A 16117-nucleotide genomic window follows, 5' to 3' on the forward strand; every position below is an offset into this window, starting at 1 on the left:
CCAATCGTATCGCAGAATCAGAAACGCGTCTGGATTGTACACGTTAAAAGTTACCGTAATCGGGCCTCAGGTATTTGACCACAATCGCACCTGATGTTAAGTGGGAATCAGTGGGATGCAGACATGCAGTCTAGGATGGCTGGATGGTACATAGTAATTTACTGACTGCCACTATGTTAAAGTCGGGAATCGAAAATCGAATCCGTTTGCGGATCGATTTAAAAAAAACGACGGTGCTTTATTATAAATTAAAGCCTTTCGACCGTCTATCGATATTACGAATAATCTGTGCAGCCCCCCTAGACAAGCGGCACATTTTGAGCGAATCGAAAATCGAATCCGTCAAAACTCCTTACAAAAAAAGGCTTTTCGAACATCTTTCGACAGGTCTGCGATTTTAACTCAAGATAACATTACTGACAATGACAATCCAACTGAATTCGAGTTTACTGAATGAAAATTTATTTATCAACAATTAAAAATTAATGTCCGCTTTCTATTTGTTCTTTGTCAAAATATCTACCGTTTCGATGCTCAACTCGAATTAATTTGAGCTAGCTAACCTTAATCTCAATACTCAATACGTTTATTTAATTTAATCTAAGGCTAGCCAATGCCAACGCGAGTTAACTCGATTAGTAAATCGAGTATAATACACTTAACATCACTAAATATGACTGAGGACGTTTGACGCACGCACGGGTTTTTGACGTTCGTTTCTTTGATTCGATGGCTGATAACTCGTCGTCGTCGTTATCAGTAACAATACAACTTTGAAAAACATGAAATAGTGAGATAACATCCGCGCGAATTAGACTTATTATTATCTTACCATAATTGGATGTCTCTAAGATAAAGTTACAATGAATTTCATCAGTAAGAATTCAAAATTGGCCCGGAATATTTTATTCAGCCGGAACTTGGTAAGTATATTTCAAAACTTTGTATGTTTACGTAAACTAAATTGACTTTATTAGATTTATTCAAAAGTTAAAAACTCATTACGCAATGTTATTTAAAAGAAAGAAAGCTGATTATTATTTATTAGCTGATCAGTGCTGTTTTACACTAAAGCTATAATTATTAGTCAGTCATCGCCGAAGTCGGTGTCGAAGACTTCATCGTTAAAGTAAAATATTATTAGTATTCCACAAAGCTACCGGAGTCTTATGTGCATTTCTGAATGTCTATTGAATAGTATTTTTTTAGTCTAATTAGAATTGTAAATTTTTTAGTAGTGGCACAACAAGGCATACAAAATAAATAGTATTGTGATAAATCAAATTTATTTCCTATTTCAGAGTTCTTCTACATCTCAAATAAGAATTTATGAAGTAGGCCCAAGGGACGGCCTACAAAATGAATCTAAACTTGTGCCGACAGAAGTGAAAGTGGAATTAATTCATAAGTTGGCTGAAGCTGGCCTAAAGGATATTGAGTCTGCTAGGTGAGCCTTTTGTATGTCCTCAAGATTTGGTCAACTTTATTATTTTCCTACATCCTTTACATACTTTTTTTACAGTTTGCCTTATTTTATGTGTAACCAATACTTAAATAGAGGAATTTTAAACTGCATTGCTGGTTATAAATTGTTATAGCTAAGCATAATCTTTATTTTTCATATGATTAGGTACTTTACCAAGATCACAAGCTTAATACCTATTTCAAGCTTATGGTGCAACTTCTCAACAAAAATGTAAAGTCTGATCTGCTGTTGATTTGGTAAATAATTAATTACTGTTATGTATTTTGTTAATAATATTAATTATATTTGATAAGCAGTTTCATGACTTGCTTCATTCACTTGTATGGACAATTATACAGCCTTTCTAATAGTAGTCCTACTTATTTCAATTCACACATATTGTTTTTGTTTCAGTTTCGTCAGCCCAAAATGGGTTAAGCAAATGGCTGATGGAAAAGATGTTATGAACACTATCAAAAGAGTTCCTGGAGTCAATTACCCTGTTCTTGTGCCAAACCTTAAAGGCTACAGTATAGCTGTAAGTAAAAAGGAATAAAATTTTTCATAATTAAATAATGTTATGTACTTTTGTTAATAATCAGTTCATCATATCAATACTCACTCTTTTTAACCAAGACAAGGTGAAAATGAAGTCCTATTTTGAACCCTATTCAGTGGAATTCAAATTAAGTGATGTAAATCTGTAAATATACATGTAAATAATTTGGAACTAATTTAATATAATTTTTATTTTACATTAATGCCAACTTACTGGACGTAGAATCTAAAAAACTTAGTATTGTTACCTCAATATCCATTTATTTTATTTCTTTATTCATTTCCCTTAGAGAGAATGCAATGTAGAAGAAGTGGCGATATTTCCAGCAGGATCTGAGGGATTTTCACAAAAGAACCTGAACTGTTCTGTGGAAGAAGGTCTTAAACGGTTCAAAGAAGTTGCTGTGCAGGCAGTAAAAGATGGACTGCGTGTCAGGGGATACATTTCCTGCGTGGTTGGCTGCCCTTATGATGGTCCAGTTAGTCCAAAAGCTATTGCCAAGGTAAATACATCAACACCATAAATTAAGTAATTAGCTAGAATGCCCTAAAAGAGCCTGTGGGACTGTAAAATAGATCATAATGATGTTGCTAACATAAATCAAAAGTTTTACACATACAAATAACATCATTTTTAAAAACTTACTGTAGTTAGTCCTATACTGGTTACCTGGTTAGGGTAATGGGGTAGTAAAAATATGTAATAAAAAATGTAACAAATACGTCTTCATTAATTTATTAACATAAAATAAGACAAGGCAAACGTCACTAATGACCCTGGCCTGCATACTTAGATGTTCATAAACACGTTTTAGAAAAAAAAATCATTGTGCTCTAAAGAGTTCAATTCTCTTTATTCCGAGCGTGTTCGTCACCGGACCGAATATAAACCGGCTGAACACACGCCCTTGTGATATGCTGATGAGCTTTGTTTTGTTTAGATAACCGAGGAGCTGTTATCCATGGGGTGCTATGAGGTGTCCCTGGGCGACACCATCGGCGTCGGCACCGCGGGCTCCGTGCGGCGGCTGCTGCGAGAGGTGCTGACGGTGGCGAAGCCCCAGCAGTTAGCTTTGCACTTCCACGACACATATGGCCAGGGCTTGTCCAATTTGCTCGCTGGATTGGAGGTAAGGACGACTTAGAAAGATTCCACTATTCCATTTAGGGCCCTTGCCCACGGCGACTTTTGCGACAGCATCGCTGCTAACGCGCGTTAGTCGCATTTGCAACGCACTACAGAAGTGATGCCAACGCACTACTGACAAAGTGAAAAAGTCGCCGTGGGCGAGAGCCCTTAATCTTAAGACGACAATAGCTCATCGTAGTAGTCCACGATGCTGAATGAGGATTCACTCGAGCGTCGTAGACACCTATGGGCTGCGAGGTATCCCCCCCTGTGTCTTTATCTGCCGCGCTTTAGTAAATCTAAAAATCACCGCTTGAGTCGGTGACTATTTTATATCGGTGTCAAAGTCAATGGTCGGGCTACCGATTGGAGGGTCGGTAGTTCAACAATTTCCGCCATCTGCTGGACTATTGTTGTGAATCGACTCCTAACACAAACATAATATCTAGAAAGAGTATTATTTAACGAGAATAGTACTCTTTCTAAACTCATTCAGCAAAAGATGTGCCTGTCTCATTACATGATAACACAAGTTAAATGAATTCCAAGGCTCATAAATGATACTTTCGTTTTAGTTTTGTCAATCCAATTAGTTTCCAATTATTATCTGTATTTTTAGATTTTTAGTTCCATTTAGAGTAGGCGCACACCGTTGATTTTTAGTTGGCCGATAGTTGTGCCCGATTTCAAATTGTATGAAGAATCGGCAAAATCGAATCGGCGTAGTGTGCGCATTCCCATACATGCCCATTGCCCATACTGATCAACTGCCCGACTAAACTATCCGCCGACGAAAAATCAACGGTGTGCGCCTAGTCTTAGAGTCTCCGCTAAAATTCGCGCGACTGCACGCGCGAGTTTTTGTCAATTTGACACTATTGATCAAGAGTTCTAAGATACAATTTCCTTAAAAGCACTTTATGTTAGCCTTTATGTGCTGTAAAACTTGATTTTAGTAGCTTTGAAATTAATACTAAATCTATGAGAGTAACACGTTTTAACTTACGTCAATTAACTATTGGTGTCAACAACCTTATTTCCTGGTGGTGTCAACAACCGATGCTTCCTACCACCATACCAATATAGCAATATAAAGTAAGCAAATCTTGTAGATGTGATAAATAACTATCACCGTTACCCTAAACATTATGACTGCGAGAAACATCATAAGTCACACTTATCATTTAAAACCCTACGAGATTCAAACCATAACCACGGCCATAACCGTACCCAACCGCCACTCAGCTCACATAACTTTTGTAAAACCACGAATTTAGTTTTTAATTCATTTATCTACTTACGAATGTTAAGAAAAATAAATGGTTTAAAATTATGTAATAATGGTTCGTGGGTGAACCATTATCTCATATTTTTATCAAAATAGTAGGTACCTACTGTTTGTTGACATTGCTGAAATCTCGTGTTGGTAATCCAAACATGGCTCTCAGCAAATACAGATATTACTATCGGTTGATACGGTCCCTTATCTTTCGAATAAAGTAAATTCTTCATTGTGAATATAATGAATGCCAAAAACAATCGCGCGAAAATTNGTTTCCTGCGTGGTTGGCTGCCCTTATGATGGTCCAGTTAGTCCAAAAGCTATTGCCAAGGTAAATATATTTTTAATACATCAACACCATAAATTAAGTAATTAGCTAGAATGCCCTAAAAGAGCCTGTGGGACTGTAAAATAGATCATAATGATGTTGCTAACATAAATGAAAAGTTTTACATACACATACAAATAACATAATTTTTAAAAGTTTACTTACTGTAGGGTGATCGCTATAGTAATTAGCCAATACATAGTTATTGACCAACTTGCCTAAAATAAAAAGAAACAAGCCTAATAGAAGTTATTAAGAGAGGAAAAGAGACAAATATTTTTTTGAGCAATATGCAGTCCAATGTAGTAAATATTTTTGTCTCTTACTTATTACCAATCCAATATACCAATAACTATGTATAGGCTAATTACTATAGCAATCACCCTAGTTAGTCCTTTACTGGTTAAGGTAATGGGGTAGTAAAAATATGTAATAGTATTAATTTTCTTTTTGTTTCTTACTTAATTGAGACAGGTGAGACATTCAAAAATTACCTGTAAGAAAGCTTATTTACTACAGAGGTTTAAAAATGATTATTAATGAATATTTACAACTCATTATTATTTTAATAGACTTTTAAATACATACCTAGTTACAATATTAATATTTTTATAATTAAGTAAAATAAAACAAATATGTATTACCTAATTAATTTATTAACATAAGACAAGGCAAACATCACTGATGACCCTGGCCTGCATATTTAGATTTTCATTGCACATTTTAGAAAAAAAAAACATTATGCTCTAAAGAGTTCAACTCTCTTTATTCCGAGCGGGTTCGTCACCGGACTGAATATAAACCGGCTGAACACAACGCCCTTATGATATGCTGATGAGTTTTGTTTTGTTTAGATAACCGAGGAGCTGTTATCCATGGGGTGCTATGAGGTGTCCCTGGGCGACACCATCGGCGTCGGCACCGCGGGCTCCGTGCGGCGGCTGCTGCGAGAGGTGCTGACGGTGGCGAAGCCCCAGCAGTTAGCTTTACACTTCCACGACACATATGGCCAGGGCTTGTCGAATTTGCTCGCTGGATTGGAGGTAAATACGACTTAGCATAGGCGCAGACCACCGATTTTTTGTCGGCCGAAAGTTGACTCTGGCTGTTAATCAGTATGGACATGTATGGAAGTGCGCACATTACACCGACTTGATTTTCATATAAATTAAAATCGGGCCCAACTGTCGGCCGACTAAAAGTCGGTGGTCTGCGCCTAGGCTTAGGAAGATTCCACCATTACATTTATTAATCTTAAAGCGACAAACGTCCCTCGTAGTAGGGGAGCCCACGTTGCTGAATGGGGATTTACTCGAGCGTTACGACGCTCATCATCCAACCACCATCATCACTATGGAAACCTATTATGGGTTGCAAGGTATCCTCCTGTGTCTAAATCTGCCGCGCTTTAGTAAATGAAATCACCGCTTGAGTCGGTGACTATTTTAACGGTGTCAATGGTTGGGTTACCGATTGGAGGGTCGGTAGTTCAATCCCGGCTATCCGATGGATTATTGTGGTGAATCCACTTCTAACACAAAAAACATAATATCTAGATAGAATTAATATGTAACGCGAATCTCTTTCTAAAATCATTCATCTTTGTGCCTTTCTCATTACATGATGACATAATTAAACGAATTCCAAGGCTCATAAATAATACAGTCGTTTTAGTTCTGACAATCCAATTAGTTTCCAATTGTCTGGCTGTCTAATAGTCTTATTAGATTTTTAGTTCCATTTAGAGTCTCCGCTAAAATTCGCGCGATTTTTTGTCAATTTGACACCATTGACCAAGAGTTCTAAGATACAATTACTTTAAAAGCACTTATGTTAGCCGTGAAAACCGATTTAATTTTCAGTGCCGTAAAATTTTATTTTAGTAACTTTGAAATAAATAAATAGTCATAGGTTCCTCAGCCATACCAGCCATACTAAATCTATGAGAGGGTCACGTTCTAACTTACGTCAATTAACTACTGGTGTCAACAACCCTATTTCCTGGTGGTGTCAACGACCGATACTTCCGAGCACCATACCAATTTAGCTATATAAATTAAGCAGATCTTGTAGATGCGATAAATAACTATCACCGTTACCTTAAACATTATGACTACGAGAATCATCATAATCGTCACACTTGTCATTTTAAAACCCTACAAGATTCAAACCATAACCGTACCCAACCGCCACTAAGCTCACATAACTTTTTTAAAACCACGAATTTAGTTGTTAATTCATTTATCTACTTATGAATGTTAAGAAAACTAAATGGTTTAAAATTATGTAATAATGGTTCACCCACTTATCTCATATTTTTATCAAAATACTGTTTGTTGTCATTGCTGAAATCGCGTGTTGGTAATCCAAACATGGCTCTCAGCAAATACAGATATTACTATCGGTTGATACGGTCCCTTATCTTTCGAATAAAGTAAATTCTTCATTGTGAATATAATGAATGCCAAAAACAATGCACGAAAATTGCCTGCGATACGATATATCACACGCCCATGTTGTTTTCATGACGTCATCGCTTTTTTGTACAACAAAACTTATTTTTGCAGTTCGATATTACGACTGTGGACTCGTCTATCTCCGGCTTAGGAGGATGCCCGTACGCGAGGGGAGCCAGCGGCAATCTGGCTACAGAGGACTTGGTTTATTTCCTCTACGGACTGGGCGTCAACACCCACCTGGACCTAATGAAACTCGTCGAGGCGGGCCGCTACATATCCAACTTCCTAGGCAAACCCACCGAGTCCAAAGTGAACCGAGCACTCAGCGACAAGTTCAAAAACCACAAAGACGTCGCCCGGATGGCCTCCTGCGCCGTTTGAACTTTAAACGCGTAATGAAATATGAAACATTACCGCGATAAATACGTACCTACGCAATTGATGTAAATACATGTAAATATGAAACATCTGTTGTTGTGTCTACTTAAATAAAGTTTTATACGACGCGAATGGTCCGCTTATTTGTGTTTACGAGTCGCGGGTGTGTGCGTGGTCACAGCGTCGGCCGGCATACTGGTTTTTTATCAATTATCATGCGAGCGGGTACCGCGCCTCGGCCAGCGCACTAGTGCTGCGGGCGCGCTCCCAACAGCTCGCTTTATATTGAATTGACCTTATTTACTCAATCTGATCTTGAGCGAGGTCGATAAACCCTCGTATTGCGAGTGACAGTCCCTTTATTAAGCTCGCTGCGTGTCCACGATCAGTTTCGTTTGTTTGTGTCTATGGAATACGTGCATCAGCTGTGAAGATGGTCGAAGTTACGATTAGAGGCAACATTAAAGTTGGCGGCAACAATCCCTGTTTTATAATTGCGGAAGTTGGACAAAACCACCAAGGTGACATTGAAATCGCGAAAAAGTTGATAAAAGCAGCGAAGGTGAGTACTGACTTACAATACTTTTCTTTGTTACACAGGAACGACGTTGTAGTAGGAAGCAAAACAATGAAACTGCATTTGCGAATTGCCTCACGACTCGATGTAATGAGAGAATTATGCACAGACTTGTAAATCATTGCATAGCGTCGTGGAATGCTTAAATAATAATACCGATAGGTACCTACTTATTAACATACCAAATCAATGTAGGTACCTACTTTAAACAAACATTGCTGATTAGTCTCTGTTAGTTTGGTATGTTGAAGTATTGAATGTAACACATGAATCACTTGTATCAGAGCGCAATAAAAGAGATTTGAAGGATAATCTTATCTTCAGAATATACTCAACGTCGTTAGTTTATTCTAAACTGCATAAAGAATTTTCATTGGTATCTTTCTAAAATGTGTGTAAATGTTGGATATTGTATTTCTGGTTTCAGGATGCGGGTGCTAACTGTGTCAAATTCCAAAAGACTTGCCTCAAAGATAGATTTACGAAGAAATACTTAGAGAGACCGTATGAAAACCCGAATTCATGGGGGAAAACGTACGGGGAACATAAAGACCACTTAGAATTTAATGAAAGTCAATTTAGAGAGCTGTTGAAATATGCGAATGAGGTTGGGATTCCGCTTGCGGCCTCTGCAATGGACATGGTAAGATCTTAGCTCTAACATTACAGGTTACCCCAATGATCAGTCACTTGTGTGATGATTATCATTATAATATCTACTCTTCTAGATATACCTACTTAACAAACTATAAATTTATTAAAGATTATCTAACATGTTACTAAACCAATTCATAAAACATTATTACTTTCTATTAAAAACGCGAAAGTTAGTATGGATGGATGTTTTTGTTACTTTTTATGCAAGAACTTTTTTTTACCCTTATGCAAGAACTACGTAATAATTTAAGAAAATACATATAAAAGTAAAATACTAAATACATCAAAATATACTCATTCCAAACCAGTCCACTCTCGCCTTCTACTTGGCGAATTATGACTAAATGACTTTTTGGGTTAAAAGTGTAATGAAGGTAGAAATTAACTTCTGTCAATTCTTAAAATTCCAAGTTACTTATAAATAAATTAGTTAAGCTTGAAAAACTTACATCCAGCTAACCGTTAATTTATGACGATATTAATTATTTATTTCAGGTGTCATTCGATTTCCTGGTCAACAACAAAGCGCCATTTATAAAAATAAGTTCTGGGGACTCCAACAACCCCTTATTCCTGAAGTACGCAGCATCAAAGAACGTTCCTCTCATCGTATCAACGGGGATGGTGGACAAAAAGGCCGTAAAAGCCATTTACGACATCATATCGCCTTACCACAAGCAGTTCTGTTTGCTGCACTGTATCTCAGCGTACCCTGTTCCTTACGAGGACTGCAACTTGGCGGTTTTGCAAGACTACGAGAAGACGTTTGATGTGCCCATTGGATATTCGGGTCACGAAGTCGGGACGGCAGTTGCATTGGCTGCTGTTGCTTTGGGGGCTAAGGTATGGCTTGTTTTTTTACATATTAAGAAATGGGTACCTAATCGTAGGTAGGTGTTTATGCGGTGCCGATTATGACTGTTAGGTATTGATTAAGGACTACATCAAAATTCATTTAAGATTAGTAAAATACCTCCATCTGTTGAACCATACTTTATATGCCACTATGCGCGTGCGCCTATAATGTAAGTTTAAAGAAATCAAAGTTAAGAATGTATTATTAATTTTATACAATTTTTCTGTCTGATCCGGTTATCTTCAAACACTTAAGTGTTTTATGGCCTTTTGTCTTGATAATAAATTTATATTTATCTTGGTGTCATGGCCATACCATTGCTAAGTGTCCAATCAATTTATCAGTCAATAATTTGTATTGTTATATCTTCAACTAACTGTCTCTACAGTCACATAATGGATCACTATCAATGAGGATAATAAATATTATTCCGAGAAACAGTAAAAGATAATAAATAATGTATTTACACTTGACTTTGACCACTGTACCTACTGAGCGCATCGTTATGAACTGCCACGGAATTACTTTTGCGCATCGTCTTTGCATCTTTGTGTATTTCGTACAAGTACTATATTAATTTATCCTTATTATTTCAGGTTCTAGAGAAGCACATAACGCTTGATAGGAGCCTCAAAGGCACCGACCACGTGTGCTCACTGACCCCGTCCGAATTCCAGCAGCTAGTACGAGATGTGAGGATCATAGAGACCGCGCTAGGAACGCCCGTCAAGAAAGTCGTCACGTCAGGTTTGTAGTAAACAATGAAACTTATTTTCAAAGCATGAGAATATCAATTCGTGTGCGGAAGAACACAAATAGTTTTCGATATCCTATAGGTACGATTTGTGCAATTCGTATGCAAATTGAAATTCTAATGCTCTTTACAAAATGTCGTTTAGGCTACTTCATAAGTGTTGAAATCATGGTTATTGCAACGTACAACAATATTTCAAGTACTTTAAGACCATACAGAAGGCACAGACATTCCTAGAAAAGTTCTGAAGCCGTTATCTTTTCATAAATATTTTCAGAATTGAAGTGTTTTTACAATTCTTCTTCCTCGTTCCCTCACTGATGAGGATCGCGACCACAGATAGTGTTCCTCCACAGACTGCGGTCATAAGCTGTGTGTGTTTTTACAATATCGACATTGAAAATTAACTTCATAACTTTTTCTACTCCTGTTTACAGAAATCCCTTGCATCGACAAGCTACAGAAGTCGCTAGTGATGGGCAGCACTAAAAACAAGGGTGAGATCCTCTACCCTGGAGACGTCAAAATTAAGGTCGCAGAGCCGAAAGGTCTCAACGCACTGCACTTCGAAGAAGTCATCTACAAAACCCTCATCTACGATAAGAAAGAAGATGAACCTCTTAATGAGGGCGACTTCTGCTAAAACCTCCTTTAATTTAGGTGAGGTACAGTCAATGGCGCATCAGACTAAATATGGTAGTTGCCAAATAGCTTTTATTACAACTTTTTAGAATGCCATAGTGTATTGTTTGATGCGCTATTGTCTGTACAATCAGGAAAAACTTCACACCATAATGCCATGAAGATCACTAAGACTTTTTTATAAAGACTATCACTAAGATTGTTTTGCGGCCATTACACAATGAATTAATAAGAAGAATCTGCGAATAATGAGTAAATTGGCTCCAACACAAGAAGTCGAACTAAAATGTATGTATTTTATATGTATCGTAAATGTTACAGAATATGAAATATTGTCACAAACAGCTCAGTATAATAAAATAGATTTCTGATACAAGTTTGTATGTAATATTGAGTGCTAGCCAAAATAAACAACTGTATCAGTAAATTGTGTGAACATAAACAGATACCTAATAATGTCACTTTACAATAACATTTATTTTAAAGTAGGTACTTTCTTATGTAGACACGAACACGAGCAGTTATACAGGGTGGTTTTTTGGAGTGTGATGTAGATTTTATTTACAAAAGGTCGATTCTTAGTCATACTTAGGTCTTGAGACTTGAGATTTAATAAACCTTAACATCGTTTCACATACTGAGCTACGCATAAATATTAGTTACCTACTACTCCTCTTGTCATTTTAAAGGTATGATCTGGGCCATCATACCTACATCCAGATTATCTGCCCTTTTTAATAATTTTCTTTATAAGATTTTTACTCGTATTACATAATTAATGCATAATAACATTTTGTTGAGCTCAATGACGATAGGTATTAAGAATTATTGTATAAATAAGGTATATTGTTCAAATGGTTGTTTGTAAGAAAATACTCCGTTACTTAAGATGTTTTAAAATGTACAATACACACAAATGTATCAAGCATAATATTGTTGTACTTATTTCAATCCCTTTCACGATCTGAGGTGGAATTGTGTAAAGCAATCGTAATCATTCGACAGTTCATAACGTACGATAAAGTCAGTTAAACAAAGTGTTTGACAGAATAATCGTACGTTATGAACTGTCAAATGATTACGATTGCTTTACACAATTCCACCTCTGAATCCACTGTGAATTTTAAAATTCACAGAGCAGAACCTAAGAATGTCCAGAGATCGTCCCAGCAACGTTAATATCGTCGCAGATATTCATATTTACAGAAGAATTTGCCACGTTACGCACTTCGACGTCAACGCCCATTCATAAAGATGTGATGACGCGTGCCGAATTATTTGTAGAGGTATTTCTCATCCGTCGAGCGTCACAGGAGAGCTGCGCAGCGGCATATTGTCCAACGTCGGGGCGGCAGGCTGCGCGGCCGACGCCGAGCCACCCCGACGTGGCTTATTAGACTAGGTTTTATTTTTATTGTGGATCAGGATTGTGTGCGTGGTCGCGGGCGGTGGTGTAATAGAGCACTCGTGCCAGCGGGCAGTGTTGGCGGGCTGCCCGCGTCAGTCCCCGGAGCGCCGGCCCGCAGCCGCCCGCCTGCCGCCGCCCAGAGCCGCCCGCCCGCGCTCTGTCGAGTGAGGAGCACCCGTCGCCGCCTGCGCCGGTACCCGCTTTCGCCGAGAACTAGTGTTCGCGTTTACGCGGCTAGAAAGTCCGACAACACTCCGTAACTCGGTCTGAGCTTCCGATTTAGGTCGCCCGGTTCGGTGCTAGCAGCGGGATATTTTTATTGCCACCGTTGGGTGCAGACGTCCGACGCCACGGGCGCGCCGCCGGTTAAATAAATTATTATTTATAGAGTAGAATCGTAAAGCTCATTCCATAAACGTTAACATTTGTGCATTCGATCCTAGTTTTCTCGTCGGGCGGAATGCGGTGCCAAGACGCGCGTGCACGGTAGGAGTAGGAGTGAAGGCCGTGGAATGCGTTGAGTGAAGGAGTCGGAGTCGGTGGCATTTAGGTGTAATCGTTGACATTTGTGAAGTGCATTTCGTTGTGTTAGTGTGTGAGCCCGTGAAGGATGCACCACCTGTACCCGCTGGCGAAGGGCGACCCGCTGTGCCCGCTGGGCTTCCACCCGCAGGTGCGCTGGCCGACGCGCTGCAAGCGCTGCTTCCGCGACTACAAGGAGCACGGCGGCGGCCGCAAGAAGGAGGACGACTTCACCGCCTCCACACCCAGCCTCTCTTCTTGGAACTCACCGGCGTCACGGTTAGTCACTCTGACTTGATTCTCTCTCTCTCACTTGACTCTGACAAGCCGTAGCGTGCAGGGTTAATATTTAAAACAGTTATCAAATTATGGCTTTTTCAAACCAGTTTTACGAAAGTGCCCTAATTGTTTTGCGTTGCGCCTGTACGAGCATATAAGCTAAAACTCATTCCAATCATTAGATTTGCGTTTCCTTTCCTGTGTAACATTTACTAGGTTCTTACTTGATCGGGACTATTATAACTTGAGTAAACAGACCAAAATTTACAAAAAGAAAGTAGGAGTTGGAAGCTTAAGACCGACCAGGACTTAAGATTTTGGAGGACAAAACTGATGGAATAACTAAATAACACCAACCGATTACCGGAACTTTGCTAACATCAGATATTCTTCATTGCCTAACGGGACACCTACCTACGTATCCTCGATAACCTGTTAAGCTCCTTTCACTTGATGCAAAACACAAAATTGTTCAAAATTTCTGCATAAAATTGACACAAAATAGATCAAAGGAATAGTCAGTCCTTTCTAGTTTGAAACAAGGGAAAAGTATAATTTTATGATGATACAAATATAGCCTGATATCTAAACGTTCAAATTCAAATTGTTTACAATAAAGCAACAATAATTGATTTTGAGAACCTATTAGTAAATATCAATGTATGCGTCTAGTAGGCATCAACAATAACAATCAACATCATTTGACGACATTCTTCGAAGATTTGGCCGAGTTCCTAATCCTAAGGATGATACGGTTTCGATTTGTTCAATTAACCTATATCTACCTTCGTTATGATAAGATGACTTTATTATTCTGGAATTAGTGAAACAATAATTGAATTTCAAAAATAAATTGAATTCCTCTGATGAACCGTATTAATTTTGGCCTGATTTCCATGGATGAAGCTGGGTCTTTATTGAACCAAATAAGTTGTTAGAATATGTTAAACTTGTAGAGACACATTGCATTGATAGGTCCATGGACACATTGTAGGTATATTTATTTGGTTTCCGTTTTTGTTGCTGATACATTCATTACTTATGTGGTTTCTATAGCATTGTTAGAAATCCTTTTATACCAAATATGTAATACGTCATATCAATTCCAGACTACGAATGTCCATAGCTCGGTAGTAAAGAGCAGTCATGGCAGGCGAAAGGTCGTGGATTCTATAACTAACTCAAACGAGTCTGAGTGAAAAGTCAAGTCCATAATATTCAATCATTTCCAAAACTCACACAAAAGTGTAAAACAGGAATCTGTAAAGAATCGTGGCACAATTCCAAAAATCCCAAGCGATTTAGCGAATTGTTTGTACTTCGTGATGCAGCACTGATGGATTGACGCAACCGCCTTCGTTACAGCGATACACGCCCGGCCATGTTGCCGGCACTGATTCAGTAGGTATAGCTTCAAACAACTGGCCTGCAGAGAGATTAAGAGCGAGTCTCTGATACAGAAATACAATGGAATTCAGGAATGCGCTATGTTACAATGTCAACAAAACTCACGCAACAGATTTGCTGCTGTAAATCTTGTAGGTGAAAAAACAAACATTTAGGACGGGATGATTATTGAATTAATTAAGATGATTTGACAGTGATTGGATAACATTTGAAAAATACTTCGCTACTTCGGCATCGTAATCAGCATTGCTAACTCAGCTTATCAGCTACCTTTTTAATAATTGCTACGGGTGAGCTATAATTTTGTCAGTTTTTTTTTTGCTCTCACATTGTATTAAAACTGGGAATGTTGGTGTCTCCTCCAGTTTCCTCCAAAATTATCAAACTTGGCCTTGACTGATTGTATTTTTATTGGCGGCCTGTCAAGATATCTAGAGGCTACACCAAATACACAGTAGTTACAGGGGGGTGGAAACTAGAGTTCCCATTCGGGTTGGTGTGTTGAAACTGAAAACAGGCATTAACCACTTGACTATCGTACAACCATTCCTGGTCCCTGAGGTTCAAGTGCTTAGGTACTTTGTGTTCGATTCTATGCACTATGAATAGCCGAACTTGATCACTTTGGATACGATGACAGTTATATGATTGTTACAGAAGTCGTGATGAAGATAATGGTGCAGAAGTGGAGAAGACAGGCCGCGGTTGGGCGTCCAGCACCAACCTCAGTTCCATCGACCCTTCCAAGAAAGACGCCTTCTCCACAGGTACTGCTGCACCACATCATGAGTCATTCATCATCATCACCATTTCAGTCACACCATCCACTCTAAACATAAGTAGGTGTCCAAATGATTTCCAGGTCATTCGAATAATAGTAGTCTGCATTAAGTGCCTTTCTTTATAAGATGATCTGTCCGCCTAAAAGACGGACGTCCATAAACTATTCATCATCATCATCATCAGTCATCATTAGCACACATTTTAAACATTCTGACTGAAGAAAAGGGACCTCAATTAAACCTTGAACCTCTTGCCAAATCATCACGCCCTTGTGTTAAAAAGCGGTCATGTGTTTCTTACTTGCATTTGTGGAACATGCAATTTATAAACGTGGGCGCAAACGATACGATCAGTTGATTCCAAATGGGCATAAAAATATAATCATTGGTGAATTCAAATCTATAAAATCGACCAAGTTCTATTTCTATAATTATGAATTTTCGTTAACTAACTTTTCACAAACCTACTCATCATGAGTGACTCATGAAAACATTGTTCATGTGAAAACTTTTCCAATTTGTGATTTCTTCCGAGTTTTCTTAGTTGTATTGTAATCATGTACAATTAAACTGACATTAAGACTTTCCAAATGGTTATCTATCCCTGCTTTTTAATTTTCTCATATTTTTCCTT

General features: G+C 38.3%; 3 protein-coding genes across 4 annotated transcripts in view; all 3 read left to right on the forward strand.

The window, feature by feature from the left end:
• Positions 1-753: 753 nt before the first annotated feature.
• Positions 754-7731, forward strand: Hmgc (hydroxymethylglutaryl-CoA lyase). 2 transcript variants are annotated; one of them, XM_028320531.1, is made up of 7 exons: positions 754-923; positions 1302-1447; positions 1880-2003; positions 2314-2466; positions 4706-4765; positions 5617-5805; positions 7330-7731. In XM_028320531.1, exons 1-7 carry the CDS (start codon positions 864-866, stop codon positions 7600-7602), a joined length of 1005 nt encoding a protein of 334 aa, XP_028176332.1. In that variant the 5' UTR covers positions 754-863; the 3' UTR covers positions 7603-7731. The 2 variants fall into 2 exon arrangements, with proteins under 2 accessions (XP_028176332.1, XP_028176331.1); XM_028320530.1 differs by lacking the exons at positions 4706-4765; positions 5617-5805 and adding an exon at positions 2965-3153 and having other exon boundaries at positions 2314-2526.
• NANS (N-acetylneuraminic acid synthase) lies at positions 7685-12001 on the forward strand. Its single transcript, XM_028320529.1, has 5 exons — positions 7685-8161; positions 8604-8819; positions 9329-9676; positions 10286-10436; positions 10881-12001. Exons 1-5 carry the CDS (start codon positions 8033-8035, stop codon positions 11084-11086), a joined length of 1050 nt encoding a protein of 349 aa, XP_028176330.1. The 5' UTR covers positions 7685-8032; the 3' UTR covers positions 11087-12001.
• Positions 12002-12220: 219 nt separating this feature from the next.
• The window catches only part of LOC114364413 (thyroid receptor-interacting protein 11), a 38006-nt gene continuing 34109 nt past the window's right edge, over positions 12221-16117 (forward strand). Inside the window, exons 1-2 of the mRNA XM_028320568.1 lie at positions 12221-13294; positions 15359-15468. Of these exons, the coding sequence (XP_028176369.1) occupies positions 13104-13294; positions 15359-15468 (301 nt within the window). The 5' untranslated portion in view covers positions 12221-13103. The remainder of the gene's footprint in view (positions 13295-15358; positions 15469-16117) is intronic.

The sequence above is a fragment of the Ostrinia furnacalis genome, unplaced genomic scaffold, assembly GCF_004193835.3.
Source record: "Ostrinia furnacalis isolate ACB-3 unplaced genomic scaffold, ASM419383v2 OfSCF7395, whole genome shotgun sequence".
In the NCBI taxonomy this organism is placed as follows: Eukaryota; Metazoa; Arthropoda; class Insecta; order Lepidoptera; family Crambidae; genus Ostrinia; species Ostrinia furnacalis.

Excerpts from the sequence above, each read along its gene's own strand:
- Hmgc (XM_028320530.1), top strand. The coding sequence starts at position 864 with ATGAATTTCATCAGTAAGAATTCAAAATTGGCCCGGAATATTTTATTC. Across the intron at positions 2,004-2,313 it reads TTAAAGGCTACAGTATAGCT|AGAGAATGCAATGTAGAAGA; the intron begins GTAAGTAAAAAG and ends CATTTCCCTTAG. Across the intron at positions 2,527-2,964 it reads GTCCAAAAGCTATTGCCAAG|ATAACCGAGGAGCTGTTATC; the intron begins GTAAATACATCA and ends TGTTTTGTTTAG.
- NANS (XM_028320529.1), top strand. The coding sequence starts at position 8,033 with ATGGTCGAAGTTACGATTAGAGGCAACATTAAAGTTGGCGGCAACAAT. Across the intron at positions 8,820-9,328 it reads CGGCCTCTGCAATGGACATG|GTGTCATTCGATTTCCTGGT; the intron begins GTAAGATCTTAG and ends TATTTATTTCAG. Across the intron at positions 10,437-10,880 it reads CAAGAAAGTCGTCACGTCAG|AAATCCCTTGCATCGACAAG; the intron begins GTTTGTAGTAAA and ends TCCTGTTTACAG.